We start from the raw sequence: 23398 nt of genomic DNA on the forward strand, positions 1-23398 counted from the left end.
CATATTTCATGGTCTTCCTTTGGCTTTTTTTCTCAAATGAATGTAGTGGATGTGTTTGATAAGTGATGCCAAATCCTGCCCTCATCTTGCCCCTCTGTGTACATTGGCATGCTCATGTCCCATGGTTCTCTGATACGTTCAAAGTGAATGCCCTGGGGTTTTCTTCTGTTTTAGGGGTAGGCATTTTTCTGGAAAACCGTTAAAGTGAATGGAAGCTAGAAAAGCATCTTCTGCTGTTGTGATCTCCAAGACTGCGTTTATAGTGGGGGAAACTGATCAGATGCAAGTGCCCAGACTGGTTTGCTAAATAATAGGGATGTGGAGTGAGTGCCCAGGCTTCTTAGAGAGCTGAAGGCACCTGTTGATTTCTTCATGCTGCGCATGTACAGGGAGAACTGTTTTATATCAGTTGTTGACATTGGAACGACAGCACAAATTATCAACGAATGTAAGATTTAAATGAATATAAAGTGTTGGAGAGACAAGGAAATATTCATTGAAAAAGGACTGCAGAAACGGTCTCTGCAATTCCTTGAAGTGAGTGTCTTGCAAATCTTGTGTAACGGTGATAATTACTTTGAGGTGAAATTAGAACGAGTAATTTTACCTGCCATGCAGTAGAACTAAGGTATCAGGAGAAGCCCTCTACATTCCCTGTGCTCATAACCAACCTGAAGACCGGAATGCATTCCATATTCTCCTCAAAGAAGAGAAAGCGTTGCGGAAGCAAACGCACCGACTTTGGGCCGTTTCGCAGGGGAATGTGCCGAGGCGCCACAGCAACTGGGACCGAAGGTTTCCGCGGAAGAGGCAGGGCGGCGGCGCTCGCTGTGAGCCGTGCGTGCAGTGCCGGGTGGAGGCTGCGGGCGCCGCTGTTCACCACGGAGGAGAGGAGAGGAAGGAGCGGAGCGCTGCAGCCAGCCCCGCCCGCTGCCGCCCGGCTCGCTCGCTCGCTCGCTGTATCGGCGGCCGTGCGGGCTGCGAGCGGCCCCGCGGATCGGAGCCGAGCTACAGAGAGTCGGAGGGGCCGACCAAAGCGGGCGGCGGCGGGGACTGAGCCGAAGCGGGACGGAAGCGGGAGACGGAGCTAGACCCTGATCCGGAGCGGCAGACGGAGCTGGAGAGGAGGCGGCGGGGCCGCATCGGAGATGTGCGCAGCGAGAGAAGGGCGCTGGGGCCGGAGGCAGCGAACGCTGCTGTGCTGCGTGTTGGTGGCTGCGTGGGAGGCGGCGTGGGGACAGCTGCGCTACTCGGTGCCCGAGGAGCTGCCCAAGGGCTCTTTCGTGGGCGATGTGGCCAAGGATCTGGCGCTGCAGTTGACGGCGATCCGCGACGGCGGCGCCCGAGTGGTGTCTGCAGATAGGACGCCGTATTTCTCTCTGCATGCGAACAGCGGACACCTGGTGACGGCGGAGAGGCTAGATAGAGAGCAGCTGTGCCGGCTGGTGGAGCGATGCGTGCTGCGCTGTGAGGTGATCGTGGAGGGCGAGATGAAGGTTTACGAGATCGAAGTTGAAATAACGGACATAAACGACAACGCACCCAGGTTCGGAGAAGCAGAAAAGGAACTGAGAATGAGCGAAACGACAGCTCCCGGGTCGCGCTTTCCCCTGTCTAAGGCTTACGACCCGGACGTGGGAGTGAATTCCCTGCAGAGCTACGAGCTGAGCGGCGACGAGCACTTCTCGCTGTCCGTGCAGGCGGGAGCCGACGGCGAGAAGCGTCCCGAGCTGGTGCTGGCCAAGGCGCTGGACCGGGAGGAGGCGGCGTTTCACGAGCTGATGCTGAGGGCGAGCGACGGCGGCGAGCCGGCACGGACGGGCACGGCGCGCATCCGCGTGTCTGTGCTGGACGCCAACGACAACGCGCCCGTGTTCAGCCAGGCGGTGTACGCTGTGCGCGTGCCCGAGGACGTGCCCGTGGGCTCCACGCTCCTCACCCTCACGGCCACCGACGCGGACGACGGACGCAACAGCGAGGTTAAGTATTCGGTCATAAAGTTGACAGCCGAGCTAACAGACAAATTTTTTCTGGATCCTGAGACGGGATCGATCAGGCTGTTGAGGAGCCTGGACTTCGAGGAAGGCGATTCCTACGAACTCGGGGTTCAGGCACGAGACAGCGGGGAGCTTTTCGACACGGCTACGGTCTCGATCTCGGTGACCGACGTGAACGACAACGCGCCCGAGATTTCGGTGCGGTCGGCGCTGAGCGAGGTCTCGGAGGACGCGCCTTCGGGGACGGTGGTGGCCCTGCTGCACGTGCAGGACCGCGACTCGGGCGCCAACGGCGAGGTGCGGTGCTCGCTGGTCGGCGACGTGCCGTTCCGTCTGCGGAGCTCGGTGGGCAGCTACTACAGCGTGGTGACGGCGCGGGAGCTGGACCGGGAGGAGGTGTCGGAGTACAACGTGACGGTGTGGGCGTCGGACGGCGGGTCGCCGTCGCTGCGCAGCAGCGCGGTGCTGGCGCTGCGCGTGCTGGACGTGAACGACAACGCGCCGGTGTTCGCGGAGGCGCGCTACAGCGCCCGTCTGCCCGAGAACAACGCCGAGGGCGCGCTGGTGCTGACGGTGCGGGCGTGGGACGCGGACTGGGGGCAGAACGCGCGCGTGCGCTACCGGCTGGCGGAGGGGCGCGTGCGGGGCGCGCCGCTGTCGTCCTACGTGTCGGTGCAGGCGGAGACGGGCGCGCTGTACGCGCTGCGCTCGTTCGACTACGAGGAGGTGCGCGAGGTGGGGCTGTGGGTGCGGGCGGAGGACGGCGGCGCGCCGGCGCTGAGCAGCAACGTGTCGGTGCGGCTGCTGATCGTGGACGAGAACGACAATGCGCCGCAGGTGCTGTACCCGCCGATGGCGGCGGCGTCGGGCGCGGGCTGGACGGGCGTGGAGCTGGCGCCGCGCTCGGCGGAGCCCGGCGCGCTGGTGGCCAAGGTGGTGGCGGTGGACGCGGACGCGGGGCAGAACGCGTGGCTGTCCTACGAGCTGGCCAAGGCGACGGAGCCGGGGCTGTTCCGCGTGGGGCTGCACAGCGGCGAGGTGCGCACGGCGCGCTCGCCGCTGGCCCGCGACGCGCCCAGGCACAGCCTGGTGGTGGTGGTGAAGGACCAGGGCCGGCCGGCGCTGTCGGCCACGGCCACGCTGACGGTGGTGCTGGCCGAGAGCGTGGCCGAGCTGCTGTCGGAGCTGGGCAGCGCGGCGGCGCCGGCCGAGCCCGGCGGCAGCCTGACGCGCTGGCTGGTGCTGGCCGTGGCGGCCGTGTCGTGCCTCTTCGTCGCCTTCCTGCTGCTGCTGCTGGCGCTGCGCCTGCGGCGCTGGCGCCGCTCGCAGCTGCTGCCGCCGGCCAGCGGCGCCTTGCGCGGCGTGCCGGCCTCGCACTTCGTGGGCATCGACGGCGTCCGCGCCTTCCTGCACTCCTACTCGCACGAGGTGTCGCTCACCGCCGACTCGCGCAAGAGCCAGCGGCGCTGGGCGGCCGACAGCTGCTGCAACACCCTCCCGGCGCGGCCGGCGCCCGACAAGGCCGCGCCGCTGCTCGGGGAAGACGCTGCCGGCGCCCGCGGCGCACCGCCCGACGCCCTCCCGGTGAGTCAGTCGCTCCGGACACGCCGACGCCCTCCGTCTCGGCGCTTGCCTCCCTTCCTGCTCATTGCCTTTCCATCCCCGTTCTCCTTCCCGGCCGGGGATGTTTGGTGCTGGGCAAAGCACAGCTTCATTAGGCAGTGGGTTTTGGGTAACTCTGAAAGGTAATGTGGAATGTGGGACATGAGCGTGGGCTTTTGACGTCAGCTCTGCTCCAGATGAACTCCTATTTTTTTCCCACATGCCAAGTGGTTTCTCCTTTCATTCCCTGACATGTATCATGCAGGATTTCCTGTTTGTCTTCACTTCTTTTTGTTTTTCTGAAAATTTACCACTCTCATTCCTGAGTGGGCAGGTTTCCTTCTCAGCAAGGCACGGCTTTGTTTCGTATCAGGTTGTTGTCCTTTTTTGTGAAGGGAGCCAAGTGTGGGCTCCACTGCCAGCGTTACAGATGTTGCGGAAGTCAGGAGACAAGAGGGGGTCTTTCCCTACAACTCCGCTCTACATGATCTTCTAACTTTTTTCCCACTTATCTGCTGGTTGTTCCTTTCATCCCCTGGCATATATCATGCAGGTATTCATTTTGTTTTTCACTCTTCTGTGTTAATGTACTCTTGAGACTATCAGGAAGTTAAAAGGTAGCCTCCCAATAGCTACATGCAGTAGTTTGCGCTTATCTTTAAATAAAATCTTAATGGCCAATATGTCATTTGGCTACTTCTCCTCCATACTTCCATACTCTAAGCAACTTTTCTGATGCTTCGTGAAGATGGATTATGCAAAAAGATGTCTATATGAATCTGTGCTGCTGTTTTTGTGTGTGTGGTGGAATAATGGTCTGGGCAACGCGTCCTTTTAGTCTTCATCACTTGAATTTGTGTTGCAAAATATTTGGCTTGGTTAATGTTGTGTGAAGTGTGAGATTGGATTCTGTTTCTTGTCCTGCAGTTTTCACATACTTGCCTTCTTTGTTGTCAGTGACAAAACGTGGCCTCATGTTCCTGAGAACCCTGAAAAGACTGGAAGATGTGTTATGAGTTGTTGGACTGGGGGAGCTGTTCCCATACACAGCATGAATATTTGCTGCAGTCGGCACAAAGTCTTTGATATCCTCATGTTTCCTTAAAATGTCACTGATAGAAATGCTCTTGATAGCGGCCTAAATATGGCTAGAATTTGGATATTGTGAATGGTGCAACTGAATGCTGTGAATGTAGAGCAAAGATGGTGAGTGGTTGAGTTTGAATGTGGAAAATACGTGGATCAGCAGTGATATTGTTTGGTCTGAGGTTTCATTTCATAATTTGTGCCAAGGCCGGCATCATTTATGCACCATTTTCTCCTGGCTGTGCTGCCCGGAAGCACAATTTTAATTCTCCAATGACAAAATATCTTTCAGAAAAACTGTGCATGTGGTGTGATGATGCCTGTGTCTAGTGGCTTATAGTTCCTGTGTGAATATCTTTAATTCACTGCCATCAATTATAACCCTGTGACTTGGATTTTCTCAAAAGCCAAGAATGTGTTTTTCCTCACTTGCCAGGTGGTTGCTCATTTCGTCCCCTGTCGTGTATCATGTGGGTTTTCCTTTCGGTATTAGAATACCAGGAGCTTAATGTATATCTTTCCAGTAGCCCATTCAGCACTCCTTGTTCTGATTAATAGTGAATTCCGATAGGAAATGCTAATAGCGAATGAGGTTGTCTGCAGGCTGGTTTACTAGACTGCAATGGTCTGGAAAGACAGTCTTACGGATACCACGTTTCATTTGGTGCTTCTGCTTTATACTTTATGCAGCTTTTCTGTTGTTGCATGAAGATGGCTTGAGCAAAGCCAAATTGTCTTTGTAGCATTCCATGCTTCTGTTTTTATGTGCTTGATGGGAAAATGGTCAGGTTCCTAGTCCTTTTAGGATTTCTATTTGGTTGTTATAGAGATTACAGTCAACTGTAAAAGTTCTGTTTGAGATTGCTAAGGAGGTGTTGTGTGTGAAGGGCTGTTGGAGGAAGGAGGAGTGTGTGAATATTGACAAGAAAAAAAGGAAAGGAAGGAGCAGGCTTTGCTAGCAGGCACAGGATGTGGCAGCAGCTTTGTTTTGGCTTCATCACTTGAATTGGTGTTGCATAATATGTGATGAGATTGATGAATGGAGTCTGAAGAGTGAAAGTGATGTTCTTTTCTTGTCCCGCAGTTTTTGCATTTTTGCCTTGTTTGCTGCCAATGTCAAAAGCAGACCTCAGTGAGGCAGAGAACCTTGAAAAGACTTGGAGATCCTTCATTAATTGTTGACAGTGCAAACAGCTGGATCTGTTTGCATACATACCTTGAAAGTTTACTGCTCTGAGCTGAAAGTCTTTGATATCCTTACGTTCCCTTAAAATGTCCCTGAATGTTAAACCCCTATCAGCAGCTGACATACAGTTAGAAGCTGGTTATTGAGAGTAGTGCAACTACTGTGAATTTTGAGGAATGAGGGAAAGAGTTTAGCTATAAATGTGGAAAATCAGTGTGTCAGCAGTAATATTTTTTAAGCAGTGCTTTGATTTCATTGTGAATGCCAATTTCTGTAGCATTTATGCACCATTTGATCCTGGTTTCACGATCCTGAAAAGCAATGCTAATCTGATACCAAAATGTTCTGCACAGAAACTGTGCATGTAGAACTGTGATGTCTGAGTATAATGGCTTCTTCTACCTGTGACAATCCTCATTAATGACCTCATATCTGTATTGGGTAGAGTGTTTTTCCCTAATGACCTGGTTTCTTCTGGAGGATGTCTCCTCTCTCTTTCCTCTTAGACCCTTGCTGTGTTTTAGAAAATTTTTGAGTAATGCACCTCCCTTCTTGGTATACCTTGATGGTGTGGTTTTTCGCAGTGAGTAGTATTGGGAAAACTCATTTTTCCTTTGGTGAGATATGCTTGGAAATTCTGAGGTTCTGAGGGTAAAATAAATATTTTGAAGGTGCGGAAAGTTTGAGACGAAACAGTAAGTAAACTCTTTATGAGGTGCTGTAGAAGAACAGACGTTTCTCTCCCAGCTTGTGATTGCTCCATTAGGCACACAGCCGTGGTTCATGTACGTTGAAATCTTCCTGGTGAGTAGATTAAGCATTAGAATTGCTATTTTTCCTGTGTTGGGAGCTTCAGGAGGACCTTCCAGAGAATTCATTCCCTGCTATCTACCTTACATGCACTTCCACTCTGAATACTCAAAAATGTCCATTTAGCTGCATATCATTTATTCTCTTCACAGTGCTTATCTTCTACCATGATAATGTGGAAAAAAAAAAAAAAAAAGTCTTTGGATCTGTCTACGGTGTAGTCTTTGTGCCCGTTGTGGAGAAAAGAGCTAGGCCATTGATCCTTTGATGATGTCCTTCTGGATGTCATGAAGAGGGAAGGGAATCATAATAGTTGGGAGTAGTCTGGGAATATTTTATGTGTGTAATGGCCTTGGAGGCTTTGATTTCTCATCATAATCTTTGAACATTGATATCTCAGGAATGGTTCTGGAAGTGTCTTTTCTAACAGATACATGTGATGAGAGCAGTGGTGTTGCAGTTCCGTCACTTGAATCTCATTAAGCATAATGCTTGCGCAGCCCAAATAAATTTGCCTGTAAACTTATCATGAAGTCCTTCACTTCTGTAGTTTTCCTGTTTTTTTTCCTTGTTCATCATTACTGTCTAAGCTAGGCCTCAGTATGGCAGAGAATCTTTAAAAGATTGAAGGATCCACCAGAATTGTGGGGCTGGGGTAGCTGATTCCATACAGAGATTGAATATTTACAGCTGTGTTATGATTCCTTTAAATGACAATGTATGGAATCCCCTTGGCAGTGTTTGACATTCCAGAGAAGATAGAATGTTATGTACAACAAAAATGAAACACAAGCTAAAACTGAATCTCTCTTCATTGCTCACAAGAAGTAGCATAAGAAAGGGTGCCATGTTAGGGCCTTTACAGTTTCATATTCGTTGGAGATGAGTGGATTGCATCATAGAAAAATTGAGCTGATGCACTTTTCTTACAATGCGTAGTTGCTGGAAAGACCTCCTTGACTTCCATGTGCCCTGGAGAGGAAATTTTGTGCCTGCAGAAACTCTGACAGCCTCCTGGTGTGTTTCTCTACCACACTTTCTCTTTGGGTGCTTCCTTGTGTTACTTCTCTGATTTTATCTTTTCCTGGTCTTTTGTCTATGTGTCAGTTAAGTTATCACAAGATCACAGAATCACAGAATCGTCTAGGTTGGAAGAGACCTCCAAGATCACCTAGTCCAAGGAGTAGCATCTAGTAACAGCATAGCCGTGTTGAGGAATGTTTTATGTGTTCATGGGACTTGCTCATGCAAACCACTGGCAGAGTATTTCAACAGAGATAGAGCTTGTGTGGAAGGATGGAAATGTCAGAGTGTTTGTGTGTTCTCCTCCACTTCTATTTATTTATTTATTTATTTGTTTGTTTGTTTGTTTGTTTATTTTCATCTGGGGAGTGGATGTAAATATGATATTAGTAAAAGAGACATGTCTGTGTGGAGCAACTCATGCTCTTACAGGAGAGGGACATTCCCTTACAAATATATTTACAATGACGCTGTCTCTGTTGGAGAACAAATCCTCTCTGTCTGTCCCCTTATCTCTTTAGTATGCTTTAGAAACTTGCAGAGAAATGTACCTCCCTTCTTGGTATACCTTGATGGTGTGGTTGTGAGCCTGTGTGTTATAAGGAAATGGTCTGTTGAATTAGTCCTTTGGTGAGATGTGCTTGCAAATTCTGAGGGTGAAAGAAAAGTATTGAGGTTGTGAAAGGTGTGAGGTGACATGTTTGGGAAATGTTGTGTGAGGGGCTATAGAAGAACAGATGCTCCATTCTATGCAAGTTTTAGTTATTTCATTCCTCAAATAGCTGTGGTTTATACACTTTGAAGTCTGTCTACTCAATAGTTTTTCCTGGGAAATGTGATTGAACTTTTTTGGGATCTTTGGGAGAGCGTTCTGTACAAATCATTCCCTACTCTCTACCTCACGTGCTCTACTGCTATGAATACTCAAAAATATCTATGTGTATAACCTAGATGAATATGGTTTATTATCTTCATGATGTTTTTATTATGTCATGTTAATGTGATGAAAAGAAGAAATGTCTTTCCAGCTGTCTATGGTGTAGTTCTTGTGTGCGTTGTGAAGAAATGCACTTGGTGATTGGTGCTTGGATGATGTCCTTCTGCCTGTCACAAAGAGGGAAGGCAATTATAACAGCTGGGAGCAGTCTGGGAAATCTTCGTGTGTGAAGGTCTCTTATTGGAAAGAGGAGCCTTTGAACACTGACGTCTCAAGAATGCAACTGGAGGTGACTTTGCTAGCAGATGTCCTATGAAAACAGCCATGTTCATAGACTCCTGGAGTCATATAGGTTGGAAAAGACTTAGAGCATCTAGGTCAACCCTTAACCTAGGACTGCCAAGTCTGCCATTAAACCATGTCACTGAAGACTACATCTACATGCATTTTGAAGACCTCCAAGTATGGTTACTCAACTACATTGACAGGCAGCCTGTTGAAATACTTTGCAACCCTTTCAGGGAAGAAATTTTTCCTAATGTCCAATATAAAACTCTCCTGGAACAGTCTGAGGCCGTTAACTATAATTTTATCACATGGTTCTTGGGAGAAGAAGCCGATCCCCACTTTGCTGTAGCCCCTTTTAAGGTAATCATAGAGCACGGTAAGATCTGCCCTGAGCCTCCTTTTCTCTAGGCTAAACAACCCCAGCTCCATCGGCTGCTCCTAATAAGACCTGTTCTCTAAGCCCTTCAAAAGCTCCGTTGCCCTGCTTTGGACCTGCTTCAGCACCTCAAGAACCTTCCTGTAGTGAAGGATCCAAAACTGAACTCAGCATTTGATGTGCAGCCTCACAGAGATGGGTACAGAGGGATGATCACTTCCCTAGTCCCACCAGCCAGACTATTTCTGATACAAATCAGGGTGCTGTTGTCTTTCTTGGCCACCTGAGCACACTGCTGGCTCATATTCAGCCAGCTATCGATCAACACCCAGAAGTCCCTTTCAGCCAGCCAACTTCCTAGACCATCTACCCTCAGCCTGTAGCACTGCATGGGATTGCTGTTCCCCAAGTACAGATCCTGTCACTTAGCCTTGTTGAACCACATGCTGCTGGCCTTGGCCATTGGTCCAACCTATCCAGATAAATCTGCAGGGCCTTCCTATCCTTGAGCAGATCAACACGCATGACTAACTTCATATGATCTGAAAACTTACTGAGGGTGCACTTTTGATCCCTTTGTACAGATTTTGATAACGATACTGGAGATAACCGGTCCCGACCCGTATTGTAGATGGGCAACACATTTGCTAGCCGCCTGTTGGCATGAACCTCCTGGATATCCAGGACTTCTGTTAAATGATGGAGAGTGTCTTGGTGAGCACTTCGGTTGGATCCCTTTGGATGGATATATTCTGGACCCATAGACTTGCATATGCCTAAGCGGCTTAGCAGGTTGCTGACCATTTCTCCATGGATTATGAGGGCTTCGTTCTGCTCCTCATTCCTATCTGAAGCAGATTTAGAGCCTGGAAAGTACTTGGGTCAATGTTGCTTTTGTTAGGGTATTCTTTGGTGTCATAACTGGTGCCAGGGCCTGTGCCATTTCTGTTCTGATCATCATGTCCCTGTCCTTAGAGGCAATGAAGTTTCCCTGAGAATAAAGTTTTTAGCAAAAGGTTTCTATGTAGGACAGGTCTCTGAGGTGAAAGGGTGCAGCTGGAGTCACCACCATTTATGAAGGTGAAGTCAAAGAAGAGCAGAAGTTTACTGCGGGAGCAGGTGTCCCCTGGAAGTGCTGATCTAGAGATAACAGATCCCAAGTATTGATGTAATAACTACTAGGCATGAATGTAAATTTCTATTGTGTAGAACAGGATCTAATTTTCTGGAAATCCATTTAAGTGAACAGAAGCAAAAACAGGTCTTCAGCTTTTCTGTTCTCCAAGACTGCATTTCTAGCGGAGGAAACTGATCAGCGGACACTGCCCCCACTAGTTTCATCAGTAGTAGTGATCTGGAGTGCGTACACAGCCTGTTCAGAGAGCTAACGGGAGCTGCTCATTCCTCCCTAAGGGTGCTGCTGCTCCCTTTCATACCTGCTACACTGTTTCATATCATTTGTTGACATTGAAACAACAGCACAAATTACAACTGAACTGAATTGAGATGATCATATATTGTTGGAAAGCCGAGGAAACTTTCAATAAGGGAAGGACCGGCAAGAGTAACATTTGAAATTCGTGAAGGACATGCTGCTTCTGTAATACTGGGTTTAGAGGTCAAATTAATATGGATAATTCTACGTGCCACGCAGTAGAGCGAAAACAGCCAGAGGAACCATCCACCTTCACTTTGCTCATGAGCAGTCTGAAGACCAGAATGGGTCTTTTCCTCGAAGATGACAAGGTGTTGTGGAAACAAACAGACTGACTCCAGGCCGTATCGCAGGGGAAAGCGCCGTGACAGCGTTTCCACAGAATAGAAGATTTCCACGGAAGAGGCAGGGTGGCGGCACTCGGTGTGAGCCGTGCATGCAGAGCCGGGCGGCGGCTGCGAGCACAATTAAAGCAATAATCTGGAGCTGTAACTGATGCCAAGCACTGATGTAATAACCATTAGCCATGAATGTGAATGCTGACTGTGTAGAATGAGTTCCAGTGATTTAGCATGACAGAAAAGATGACTGATGCTTAATGCTCGAGATATTTCATGGTCTTCCTTTGGCTTTTTTTCTCAAATGAATGTATTGGACATGTTTGATAAGTGATGCCAAATTCTGCCCTCATCTTACACCTCTGAGTACACTGGCATGCTTGTGTCCCGTGGTTCTCTGATACATTCAAAGTGAATGCCCTGGGGTTTTCTTCTGTTTTATGGGTAGGCATTTTTCTGGAAAACCCTTAAAGTGAATGAAAGTTAGAAAATCATCTTCTGCTGTTGTGATCTCCAGGACTGTGTTTATAGCGGGGGAAACTGATCAGAGTTTGAATATAAGGTGTTGGAAAGACAAGGCAATATTCATTCAAGAAGGACTGCAGAAACGGTCTCTGCAATTCCTTGAAGTGAGTGTCCTGTAAATGTTGTGTAACGGTGATAATTACTCTGAGGTCAAATTAGAACGAGTAATTTTACCTGCCATGCAGTAGAACTAAGATACCAAGAGAAGCCCTCTACATTCCCTGTGCTCATAACCAACCTGAAGACCGGAATGCATTCCATCTTCTCCTCAAAGAAGAGAAAGCGTTGCGGAAGCAAACGCACCGACTTCGGGCCGTGTCGCAGGGGAATATACCGAGGCACCGCGTCAACGGGGGCCGAAGGTTTCCGCGGAAGAGGCAGGGCGGCGGCGCTCGCTGTGAGCCGTGCGTGCAGTGCCGGCCGGAGGCTGCGGGCGCCGCTGTTCACCACGGAGGAGAGGAGAGGAAGGAGCGGAGCGCTGCAGCCAGCCCCGCCCACTGCAGCTCGGCTCGCTCGCTCTCTGTGTCGGCGGCCTGCGAGCTTCCAAGCGCACCGGAGCGGAGCTCCAACGAGGCAGATGGGTCGGAAAGACCGGGAGACGGCGGGACCGGTCACCGCAGAAAGAGCCAGAGCGACAGTCTAAGCCGAAGCAAGTGTCCTGGAGCTGGAGACGGGAACCGGAGCGACAGACTGAGCCAGAGTCGGAGGTGAAGAGTCGGGGCGGCGGCGGGGAGCAGTCGGCGGGCGTCCGGTGGCGGCGGGGCCGTGTCGGAGATGTGCGAGGCGAGAGAAGGGCGCTGGGGCCGGAGGCAGCGAGCGCTGCTGTGCTGCGTATTGGTGGCTGCGTGGGAGGCGGCGTGGGGACAGCTGCGCTACTCGGTGCCCGAGGAACTGCCCAAGGGCTCTTTCGTGGGCGATGTGGCCAAGGACCTGGTGCTAGAGTTGACGGCGATCCGCGACCGCGGCGCCCGAGTGGTGTCTGCAGATAGGACGCAGTATTTTGCTCTGCATGCGAACAGCGGCCACCTGGTGACGGCGGAGAGGCTAGATAGAGAGCAGCTGTGCCGGCTGGTGGAGCGATGCGTGCTGCGCTGTGAGGTGATCGTGGAGGGCGAGATGAAAGTTTACGAGATCGAAGTGGAAATCACGGACATTAACGACAACGCCCCCAGCTTCCGAGAGGCTGAAAAGGAACTGAGAATGACCGAGTTGACACCTGCCGGGTCGCGCTTTCCCCTGGTCGAGGCTCGCGACCCGGACGTGGGAGTGAATTCCCTGCAGAGCTACGAGCTGAGCGGCGACGAGCACTTCTCGCTGTCCGTGCAGGCGGGAGCCGACGGCGAGAAGCGTCCCGAGCTGGTGCTGGCCAAGGCGCTGGACCGGGAGGAGGCGGCGTTTCACGAGCTGATGCTGAGGGCGAGCGACGGCGGCGAGCCGGCACGGACGGGCACGGCGCGCATCCGCGTGTCTGTGCTGGACGCCAACGATAACGCGCCCGTGTTCAGCCAGGCGGTGTACGCTGTGCGCGTGCCCGAGGACGTGCCCGTGGGCTCCGCGCTCCTCACCCTCACGGCCACCGACGTCGACGAGGGAATCAACGCGAATGTGAAATACTCCGTTAAGAAAGCGACAGACCTAGCATCGGAAATTTTCTACCTGGATCCCGAGACGGGATCGATCAGGCTGTTGAGGAGCCTGGACTTCGAGGAAGGCGACTCCTACGAAATGGAGGTACAGGCACACGATGGCGGTGGCCTTTTCGACACGGCTACGGTCTCGATCTCGGTGACCGACGTGAACGACAACGCGCCCGAGATTTCGGTGCGGTCGGCGCTGAGCGAGGTCTCGGAGGACGCGCCTTCGGGGACGGTGGTGGCCCTGCTGCACGTGCAGGACCGCGACTCGGGCGCCAACGGCGAGGTGCGGTGCTCGCTGGTCGGCGACGTGCCGTTCCGTCTGCGGAGCTCGGTGGGCAGCTACTACAGCGTGGTGACGGCGCGGGAGCTGGACCGGGAGGAGGTGTCGGAGTACAACGTGACGGTGTGGGCGTCGGACGGCGGGTCGCCGTCGCTGCGCAGCAGCGCGGTGCTGGCGCTGCGCGTGCTGGACGTGAACGACAACGCGCCGGTGTTCGCGGAGGCGCGCTACAGCGCCCGTCTGCCCGAGAACAACGCCGAGGGCGCGCTGGTGCTGACGGTGCGGGCGTGGGACGCGGACTGGGGGCAGAACGCGCGCGTGCGCTACCGGCTGTCGGAGGGGCGCGTGCGGGGCGCGCCGCTGTCGTCCTACGTGTCGGTGCAGGCGGAGACGGGCGCGCTGTACGCGCTGCGCTCGTTCGACTACGAGGAGGTGCGCGAGGTGGGGCTGTGGGTGCGGGCGGAGGACGGCGGCGCGCCGGCGCTGAGCAGCAACGTGTCGGTGCGGCTGCTGATCGTGGACGAGAACGACAACGCGCCGCAGGTGCTGTACCCGCCGATGGCGGCGGCGTCGGGCGCGGGCTGGACGGGCGTGGAGCTGGCGCTGCGCTCGGCGGAGCCCGGCGCGCTGGTGGCCAAGGTGGTGGCGGTGGACGCGGACGCGGGGCAGAACGCGTGGCTGTCCTACGAGCTGGCCAAGGCGACGGAGCCGGGGCTGTTCCGCGTGGGGCTGCACAGCGGCGAGGTGCGCACGGCGCGCTCGCCGCTGGCCCGCGACGCGCCCAGGCACAGCCTGGTGGTGGTGGTGAAGGACCAGGGCCGGCCGGCGCTGTCGGCCACGGCCACGCTGACGGTGGTGCTGGCCGAGAGCGTGGCCGAGCTGCTGTCGGAGCTGGGCAGCGCGGCGGCGCCGGCCGAGCCCGGCGGCAGCCTGACGCGCTGGCTGGTGCTGGCCGTGGCGGCCGTGTCGTGCCTCTTCGTCGCCTTCCTGCTGCTGCTGCTGGCGCTGCGCCTGCGGCGCTGGCGCCGCTCGCAGCTGCTGCCGCCGGCCAGCGGCGCCTTGCGCGGCGTGCCGGCCTCGCACTTCGTGGGCATCGACGGCGTCCGCGCCTTCCTGCACTCCTACTCGCACGAGGTGTCGCTCACCGCCGACTCGCGCAAGAGCCAGCGGCGCTGGGCGGCCGACAGCTGCTGCAACACCCTCCCGGCGCGGCCGGCGCCCGACAAGGCCGCGCCGCTGCTCGGGGAAGACGCTGCCGGCGCCCGCGGCGCACCGCCCGACGCCCTCCCGGTGAGTCAGTCGCTCCGGACACGCCGACGCCCTCCGTCTCGGCGCTTGCCTCCCTTCATGCTCATTTACTTTTTTTCCCCATTCTGCTTGACCTTATGATGTCCCAGAATGATAAGCCCTTATTAGTTGTTGAGATACAGTTCGAAGGTGATTAGTGAGCGTGGTGCAACTGAATGCTGTAAATGTAGAGGAGTGAAGTTGAGATCTTGGTTCAGAATTTGAAGAGAAGGTGTGATAAGTGGTGATATTGTTTGGGCAGTGGTACGATTTTATTGTGAATGCCAACATCTGTAGCATGTTTGATTTTATAATTTTGAGAATGCCTGCAGGAGTTTTGCACCATTTGATCCTGGTTTTGCTGTCCTGAAAGGCAACGCTAATCCTCTGATGCCAATATGTTCTGTACAAAAGCTGTGTATGCAGAGGTATGATTCCTTAGTGTAATACCTTCTAATACCTGTGAAAATACTCATTAGTCTACCGCTATCTGCATTGGGGTGTAGCGTTTCTTCCTAGTTGTAATTCCATTTTTAAGCATTTGTTTCAATGAAGGTTGTGCTTCCCGTTTTTGAGAGGATATTTACATTTGAAAATGCAAAGTTTGTATTGCAGCAAATCCTTCTCTCCCTTGAGAAGGTCTTATAAGCCATCTGGAGACAAGATGTTGCGTATAAGGGAACAAATTGCTCCAAAGACTTGTCATGAGAAAAGGCCCCATAGTAAGTCATTTACATTTATAGTTTCATTTGAGATAAGCAGGGCACAGCATGGAAAAACTGATGAGAGTCGATGAGCTTGTCTTGCTATGATGTCCCTACTGTACAGTGCAGAGGAAGACTTGAGACCTGAGCCATTTCTTGGTGCTTTAGGGAGGTATTTTCCTGAATGCAGAGAAGACCATGCCATCTTTCCTGTGAATTTCTCTACCACACTTTCTCTTTGAATGCTTTTTTTGCTTGTCTGATTTTATCTTTTCCTAGTCTTTTGTCTACCTGGGTAGGCTGATTATGAGTAACAGCATAGCTGTGTTGAGGAATGTGTTATGCTTTCATGGGCCCCGCTCTGGTGACAAAATAGGTGGAATTTTCCTTTCCATGTTAGAATATCTGGAAGGCAAGATGCATCTTTCCATTAACCTATTCAGCACTCACTATTCTCAGTAACAGCAAATTCCAATAATGAATTATATTAATGACTGAGAATGTTTTAGTTTAGCACACTGTTTTAGTGGATTGGGATGGTCTTGAAACAATACTCAAGGACCTCATGTTTCACTTAGCTTCTTTTCCTTTCTACTCTGTGCAACTGTTCTCTTGCTGAATGAAGATGGGTTGAGCAGAGAAATGTCTATGTATTCTTCTGTGCTGCTGTTTCAGTTTGTGTGGTGGAATAATGGCCTGGGTAACGTGTCTTTTTAGGCTTTAATTTGTGCTACATAATATTTGACTAGGATTAAAAATGTTGCGTGAACTGTGCGAATGGATTCTTGTCCTGTTTTCTTCCTTTTCTGTGCTTTCCACATTTTTGCTTTGTTTGTTGTCAATGACAAAATGCCAGAGAACCCTGAAAAGACTGGAAGATGTATTTGAGTTATAGGAGTGGGAGACCTGTTTTCATTCCCAGTGTGACAATTTAGTGCTGTCAGGACAGTCTTTAATATCCTCATGTTTCCTTAAAATGTCTCTGGATGAAATGCTCTTGCCAGTGGCCTCCATATGGCTAGAAGTTGGATGTTGTGAGTGGTGCAAATGAATGCTGTGAATGCAGAGCTAAGATGGTGAGTGGAATTTTGGTTCATTTGTTTCTTTTTGGTTTTATTGTGTTGTTCTTGTTCTTGTTTGTTTTTTTTTGTTTTTGTTATTTGAATGTGAAAAACTAGTAGCTCAGCAGTGATATCGTTCAGTCAAAGGTTTGACTTCCTAATTTGTGCCAATTCCTGCAGCATTTATGCACCAATTTATCCTGGTTTTCCTGCCCTGAAAGGTAACTTTAAATATCTGATAATAAAATATTTTGCAGAAAAACTGTGCGTGTGGTGTGATGATGCCTGTGTATTATGTCTTATAATACCTGTGAGAATCCTCATTATTCACTCCTATTTATTGTAACTTTGTGCCAAAGAGTTTCTTCATAACTATAATTCCATTTTCAGGTCTTTGTTTTCAGGAAGGTTGTGCTTCATATTTTCCTTTTCTTGCAAGGGCTTTTACGTTTGCAAATGCGACATTTGAATTGCAGTAAATCATTTTATACTTTGAGAAGGTTCTATCAGGCATCTGGAGACAAGTATTTGTGTATATGGGAAATGAAATAGAAGCTGAAACTGAGTTTGTCTTCATTGTTCACGAGACGTGGCATGAGAAAGGTCCCCATAGTATTAAGGCCTTTCCATTTACATTTTCATATTCATTGACTATGAGCAGGCCACCTCATGGAAAATCAGATGACAGCTGATGAACATTTCTTAAAATGAAGTCCAGATGAACTCTCTAGGGCTTTGCTTGCAGCTTAAAACCGCAGTGACGTCTTGGTGGTTTAGAGAGGCCTTTTCCAGTGCAGAGAGAAGACTGTGGCCTATGTCCAGTGATTTTCTCTACCACAATTTCTTTTTGAATGCTTCTTTGTACTGCTGGTCTGATATTTTCTTTTCCTGGTGTTTCTTCCCTGCATGTAGGTTGTGTTGTCAGTAGCAGCATAGCTTTGTTGGGGAATGTGTTATGTGTCCATGTGCCTTGGCTATGTTAGCCGATAGGTGTGTATTTCATCAAAGTCAGAACTCATGTGGAAGACTGGAGATATCAGGGTGTTTCTGTGTTCTCCCCCATTTATTATTTTTTTTTGTTGTTGTCTGAGGAGTAGATGTAAACATGATTTTAGTAGAAGAGGCATGTCTCCGTGGAACAGCGCTTATACTTAAAGCAGAGAGACATTTCCTTACTGATGTATTGAGGAGGACCCAGACATGTTGCAGAAAGAATTCTCTCTGTCCCTTATCTCTTTAGGAGGCTTTAGATACTTGTAGAGAAATGTAGCTCCCTTCATGGTACACTTTGAAGGTGTGCTTGTACATGGTGCGTGAGATTGGGAAAAGGTTTGTTGAACTTTTCCTTTGGTGAGATTTGCTTGCAAATTCTGATGGTGAAAGAAAAGCATTGAAGTTATGAAGGTTTGAGGTAACGTGTTGAGGGAATGTTGTGTGAGGGGCTGTAGAAGTGCTGGTGGTCCTTTCTCTGCTTGTTTTAGTTATTCCATTCCCAACAAAGCTGTGGTTTACGCTCTTTGAAGTCTGTCTGGTCAATAGGTTTTGCCTGAGAAATATTACTAATATTTTGTGGATCTTAGGGAGAGCCTTCTGTACAATTAATTTCCTACTATGTACCTTAAAAGATCTACTAGTATGAATACTGAAAAATAATTAAATATAAAAAATATAAATGTATATAAACAAGCTGTATAACGTTTATTGTCTTCACAATGTTAGGTCATGTTAATGTGGTGGAAAGAAATGTCTTTAGAGCTGTCCATGGTATAGTCTCTGTGCATGTTATGAAGAAGTGGGCTGGGCAATTGTTCTTTTAATTAAGTCCTTCTGCCTGTTATGAATAGGGAAGGCAAACATAACAGCTGGGAGCAGTTTGAGAATTCTTTGTGTGTGATGTTCTCTTGGTAGAAAGAGGATCCTTTGAACCCTGACCTCTCGAGAATGGAGCTGGAAGTGGCTTTGATAACAGACACGTGCAATGACAACAGCTGTATTCATAGAATCCTAGAATCCTTTAGGTTGGCAAAGACCACTTAGATCATCTACCATTAAACCATGTCACTAAGTTCTACATGCTCACACCTCTGAAGACCTTCAATGTTGGCAACTCAACTACATTGAAGAGGCAGGGCGACGGTGCTCGCTGAGAGCAGTGAGCTCGCTGTGAGCTCGCTGTGAGCCGTGCGTGCAGTGCCGGTCGGAGGCTGCGGGCGCCGCTGTTCACCACGGAGGAGAGGAGAGGAAGGAGCGGAGCGCTGCAGCCAGCCCCGCCCGCTGCGGCCCGACTCGCTCGCTTTGTCGGCGGCCGTGCGGGCTGCGAGTGGCCCCGCAGTGCAGAATCGAGCTACATAGAGGCAGAAGGGCCGGCGAGAGCGGGCGGCCGCGGGGCCGAAGCCGAGGACGGGAAACGAAACGGGAGAGAGAATCCGATCCAGAGCCGGAAGCGAGGAGTCGGATCAGCGGCAGAGAGCTCTCGGCTGGCGTCCGGTGGTGGCTAGACAGGGGTGGAGATGTGCACACCGAGAGAAGGGCTCTGGGGCCAGAGGCAGCGAGTGCTGTTGTGCTGCGTGTTGGTGGCGGCGTGGGAGGCGGCGTGGGGACAGCTGCGCTACTCGGTGCCCGAGGAGCTGCCCAAGGGCTCTTTCGTGGGCGATGTGGCCAAGGACCTGGCGCTGCAGCTGGCGGCACTCCGCGACCGCGGCGCCCGAGTGGTATCGGCAGATAGGACGCAGTACTTCACTCTGCATGCGAACAGCGGCCACCTGGTGACGGCGGAGAGGCTAGATAGAGAGCAGCTGTGCCGGCTGGTAGAGCGATGTGTGCTCCGCTGTGAGGTGATCGTGGAGGGGGAGATGAAGGTCTACGGGATCGAAGTTGAAATCACGGATATTAACGACAACGCACCCAGGTTCCGAGAGTCCGAACCGGAACTGAGAATAAGCGAAATGACTGCTCCCGGGTCGCGCTTTCCCCTCGCCGAGGCTCGCGACCCGGACTTGGGAATGAATTCCTTGCAGAGCTACGAGCTGAGCGGCGACGAGCACTTCTCGCTGTCCGTGCAGGCGGGAGCCGACGGCGAGAAGCGTCCCGAGCTGGTGCTGGCCAAGGCGCTGGACCGGGAGGAGGCGGCGTTTCACGAGCTGGTGCTGAGGGCGAGCGACGGCGGCGAGCCGGCACGGACGGGCACGGCGCGCATCCGCGTGTCTGTGCTGGACGCCAACGACAACGCGCCCGTGTTCAGCCAGGCGGTGTATGCTGTGCGCGTGCCCGAGGACGTGCCCGTGGGCTCCACGCTCCTCACCCTCACGGCCACCGACGTCGACGAGGGAATCAACGCGAATGTGAAATACTCCGTTAAGAAAGCTACAGACCTAGCATCGGAAATTTTCTACCTGGATCCTGAGACGGGATCGATCAGGCTGTTGAGGAGCCTGGACTTCGAGGAAGGCGACTCCTACGAAATGGAGGTGCAAGCCCATGACGGCGGTGGCCTTTCCGACACGGCTACGGTTTCGATCTCGGTGACCGACGTGAACGACAACGCGCCCGAGATTTCGGTGCGGTCGGCACTCAGTGAGATCTCGGAGGACGCGCCTTCGGGGACGGTGGTGGCCCTGCTGCACGTGCAGGACCGCGACGCGGGCGCCAACGGCGAGGTGCGTTGCAGCATCGTGGAGAGCGTCCCGTTCCGTCTGGAGCGGGCGCTGGACAATTACTACAGCGTGGTGACGGCGCGGGAGCTGGACCGGGAGGAGGTGTCGGAGTACAACGTGACGGTGTGGGCGTCGGACGGCGGGTCGCCGTCGCTGCGCAGCAGCGCGGTGCTGGCGCTGCGCGTGCTGGACGTGAACGACAACGCGCCGGTGTTCGCGGAGGCGCGCTACAGCGCCCGTCTGCCCGAGAACAACGCCGAGGGCGCGCTGGTGCTGACGGTGCGGGCGTGGGACGCGGACTGGGGGCAGAACGCGCGCGTGCGCTACCGGCTGGCGGAGGGGCGCGTGCGGGGCGCGCCGCTGTCGTCCTACGTGTCGGTGCAGGCGGAGACGGGCGCGCTGTACGCGCTGCGCTCGTTCGACTACGAGGAGGTGCGCGAGGTGGGGCTGTGGGTGCGGGCGGAGGACGGCGGCGCGCCGGCGCTGAGCAGCAACGTGTCGGTGCGGCTGCTGATCGTGGACGAGAACGACAACGCGCCGCAGGTGCTGTACCCGCCGATGGCGGCGGCGTCGGGCGCGGGCTGGACGGGCGTGGAGCTGGCGCCGCGCTCGGCGGAGCCCGGCGCGCTGGTGGCCAAGGTGGTGGCGGTGGACGCGGACGCGGGGCAGAACGCGTGGCTGTCCTACGAGCTGGCCAAGGCGACGGAGCCGGGGCTGTTCCGCGTGGGGCTGCACAGCGGCGAGGTGCGCACGGCGCGCTCGCCGCTGGCCCGCGACGCGCCCAGGCACAGCCTGGTGGTGGTGGTGAAGGACCAGGGCCGGCCGGCGCTGTCGGCCACGGCCACGCTGACGGTGGTGCTGGCCGAGAGCGTGGCCGAGCTGCTGTCGGAGCTGGGCAGCGCGGCGGCGCCGGCCGAGCCCGGCGGCAGCCTGACGCGCTGGCTGGTGCTGGCCGTGGCGGCCGTGTCGTGCCTCTTCGTCGCCTTCCTGCTGCTGCTGCTGGCGCTGCGCCTGCGGCGCTGGCGCCGCTCGCAGCTGCTGCCGCCGGCCAGCGGCGCCTTGCGCGGCGTGCCGGCCTCGCACTTCGTGGGCATCGACGGCGTCCGCGCCTTCCTGCACTCCTACTCGCACGAGGTGTCGCTCACCGCCGACTCGCGCAAGAGCCAGCGGCGCTGGGCGGCCGACAGCTGCTGCAACACCCTCCCGGCGCGGCCGGCGCCCGACAAGGCCGCGCCGCTGCTCGGGGAAGACGCTGCCGGCGCCCGCGGCGCACCGCCCGACGCCCTCCCGGTGAGTCAGTCGCTCCGGACACGCCGACGCCCTCCGTCTCGGCGCTTGCCTCCCTTCCTGCTCATTGCCTTTCCATCCCCGTTCTGCTTCCCCTTGCGATATCTCATAATGATAAGCCCTTATTAGCTGTTGAAATACAGTTGGAAGGAGAATATTGAGAGTGGTGCAACTGAATGCTATGAATGTAGAGGAGTAAAATTGAGATCTTGGTTCTGAATTTGAAAAGAAGGTGTGATAAGTGGTGATATTGTTTGGGCAGTGGTATGATTTTATTGTGAATCCCAACTTCTGTAGCATTTTTGACCATTTGATCCTGGTTTTGCGGTCCTGAAAAGCAACACTAATCCTCTGATACCAAAGTGTTCTGTACAAAAACTGTGTATTTAGAGGTATGATTTCTGATTCTCATTAGTCTACCCATATCTACATTGGGGTATAGCGTTTCTTCATATTTGTAATTCCATTTTCTGGTCTTTGTTTGCAGAAATGTTGTGCTTCATATTTCCCATTTTTTGGACGCCTTTTACCTTTAAAATGCAAAGTTTCTATTGCAGCAAATCCTTCTCTCCCTTGAGAAGGTCTTATAAGCCACCTGGAGATAAGATGTTGCGTATAAGGGAACAAATTGCTCACTAGACTCATCATGAGAAAAGGCCATTTGCATTTATAAGTCATTTACATTTATAGTTTCATTTTCATTTGAGATAAGCAGGGCACAGCATGGAAGAACTGATGAGAGTAGATGAGCTTGTCTTCCTATGATGTCCCTACTGTACAGTGCAGAGGAAGACTTAAGACCTGAGCCATTTCTTGGTGCTCTGGGGAGGTATTTACCTGAATGCAGAGAAGTCCATGCCATCTTTCCTGTGAATTTCTCTACCACACTTTCTCTTTGAATGCTTTTTTTGCTTGTCTGATTTTATCTTTTCCTGGTCTTTTGTCTGCCTGGGTAGGCTGAGTTATGAGTAACAGCATAGCTGTGTTGAGGAAATGTGGTATGCTTTCATGGGCCCCGCTCTGGTGACAAAATAGGTGGAACTTTCCTTTCCATGTTAGAATATGTGGAAGGCAAGATACATCTTTCCCTTAACCCATTCAGCACTCACTATTCTCAGTAACAGCAAATTCCAATAGTGAATTCTAATAATGATTGAGAATGCCTGCACGGTGTTTTAGTGGATTGGGATGGTCTTGAAATGATATTCAAGGACCTCATGTTTCACTTAGCTTCTTTTCCTTTCTACTCTGTGCAACTGTTCTCTTGCTTCATGAAGATGGGTTGAGCAGAGAAATGTCTTTATATTCTTCTGTGCCGCTGTTTCAGTGTGTGTGGTGGAATAATGGCCTGGGTAACGTGTCTTTTTAGGCTTTAATTTGTGCTACATAATATTTGACTAGGATTAAAAATGTTGTGTGAACTGTGTGATTGCATTCCTGTCCTATTTTCTTGTTCCTGTTCTGTCTTTTTCACATTTTTGCTTTGTTTGTTGTCAATGACAAAATGCCGGAGAACCCTGAAAAGACTGGAAGATGTATTAGAGTTATAGGAGTGGGAGAGCTGCTTCCATTCCCAGTGTGACTGCTTAGTGCTGTCAGGACAGTCTTTAATATCCTCATGTTTCCTTAAAATGTCACTGGATGAAATGCTCTTGCCAGTGGCCTCCATATGGCTAGAACTTGGATGTTGTGAGTGGTACAAATGAATGCTGTGAATGCAGAGCTAAGATGTTGAGTGGAATTTTGGTTTGTTTGTTTCTTTTTGGTTATATTTTATTTTATTTTATTTTATTTTATTTTATTTTATTTTATTTTATTTTATTTTATTTTTAATAATGTGGAAAACTAGAAGCTCAGCAGTGATATTGTTTAGTCAAAAGTTTGGC

General features: G+C 51.9%; 1 protein-coding gene and 1 pseudogene across 2 annotated transcripts; both read left to right on the forward strand.

Annotated features, from left to right (window-relative positions):
- Positions 1-950: 950 nt before the first annotated feature.
- LOC311444395 (protocadherin gamma-A10 pseudogene) lies at positions 951-12314 on the forward strand (annotated as a pseudogene). Its single transcript has 2 exons — positions 951-3729; positions 11878-12314. The product of its transcript is annotated as a protocadherin gamma-A10 pseudogene (transcript).
- Positions 12089-21778, forward strand: LOC311444396 (uncharacterized protein). Its single transcript, XM_084535510.1, has 2 exons — positions 12089-14895; positions 19075-21778. Exons 1-2 carry the CDS (start codon positions 12378-12380, stop codon positions 21639-21641), a joined length of 5085 nt encoding a protein of 1694 aa, XP_084391636.1. The 5' UTR covers positions 12089-12377; the 3' UTR covers positions 21642-21778.
- Positions 21779-23398: the final 1620 nt, after the last annotated feature.

This window comes from Aythya ferina (genome assembly GCF_964211825.1).
Source record: "Aythya ferina genome assembly, chromosome: 14".
Taxonomy (NCBI): domain Eukaryota; kingdom Metazoa; phylum Chordata; class Aves; order Anseriformes; family Anatidae; genus Aythya; species Aythya ferina.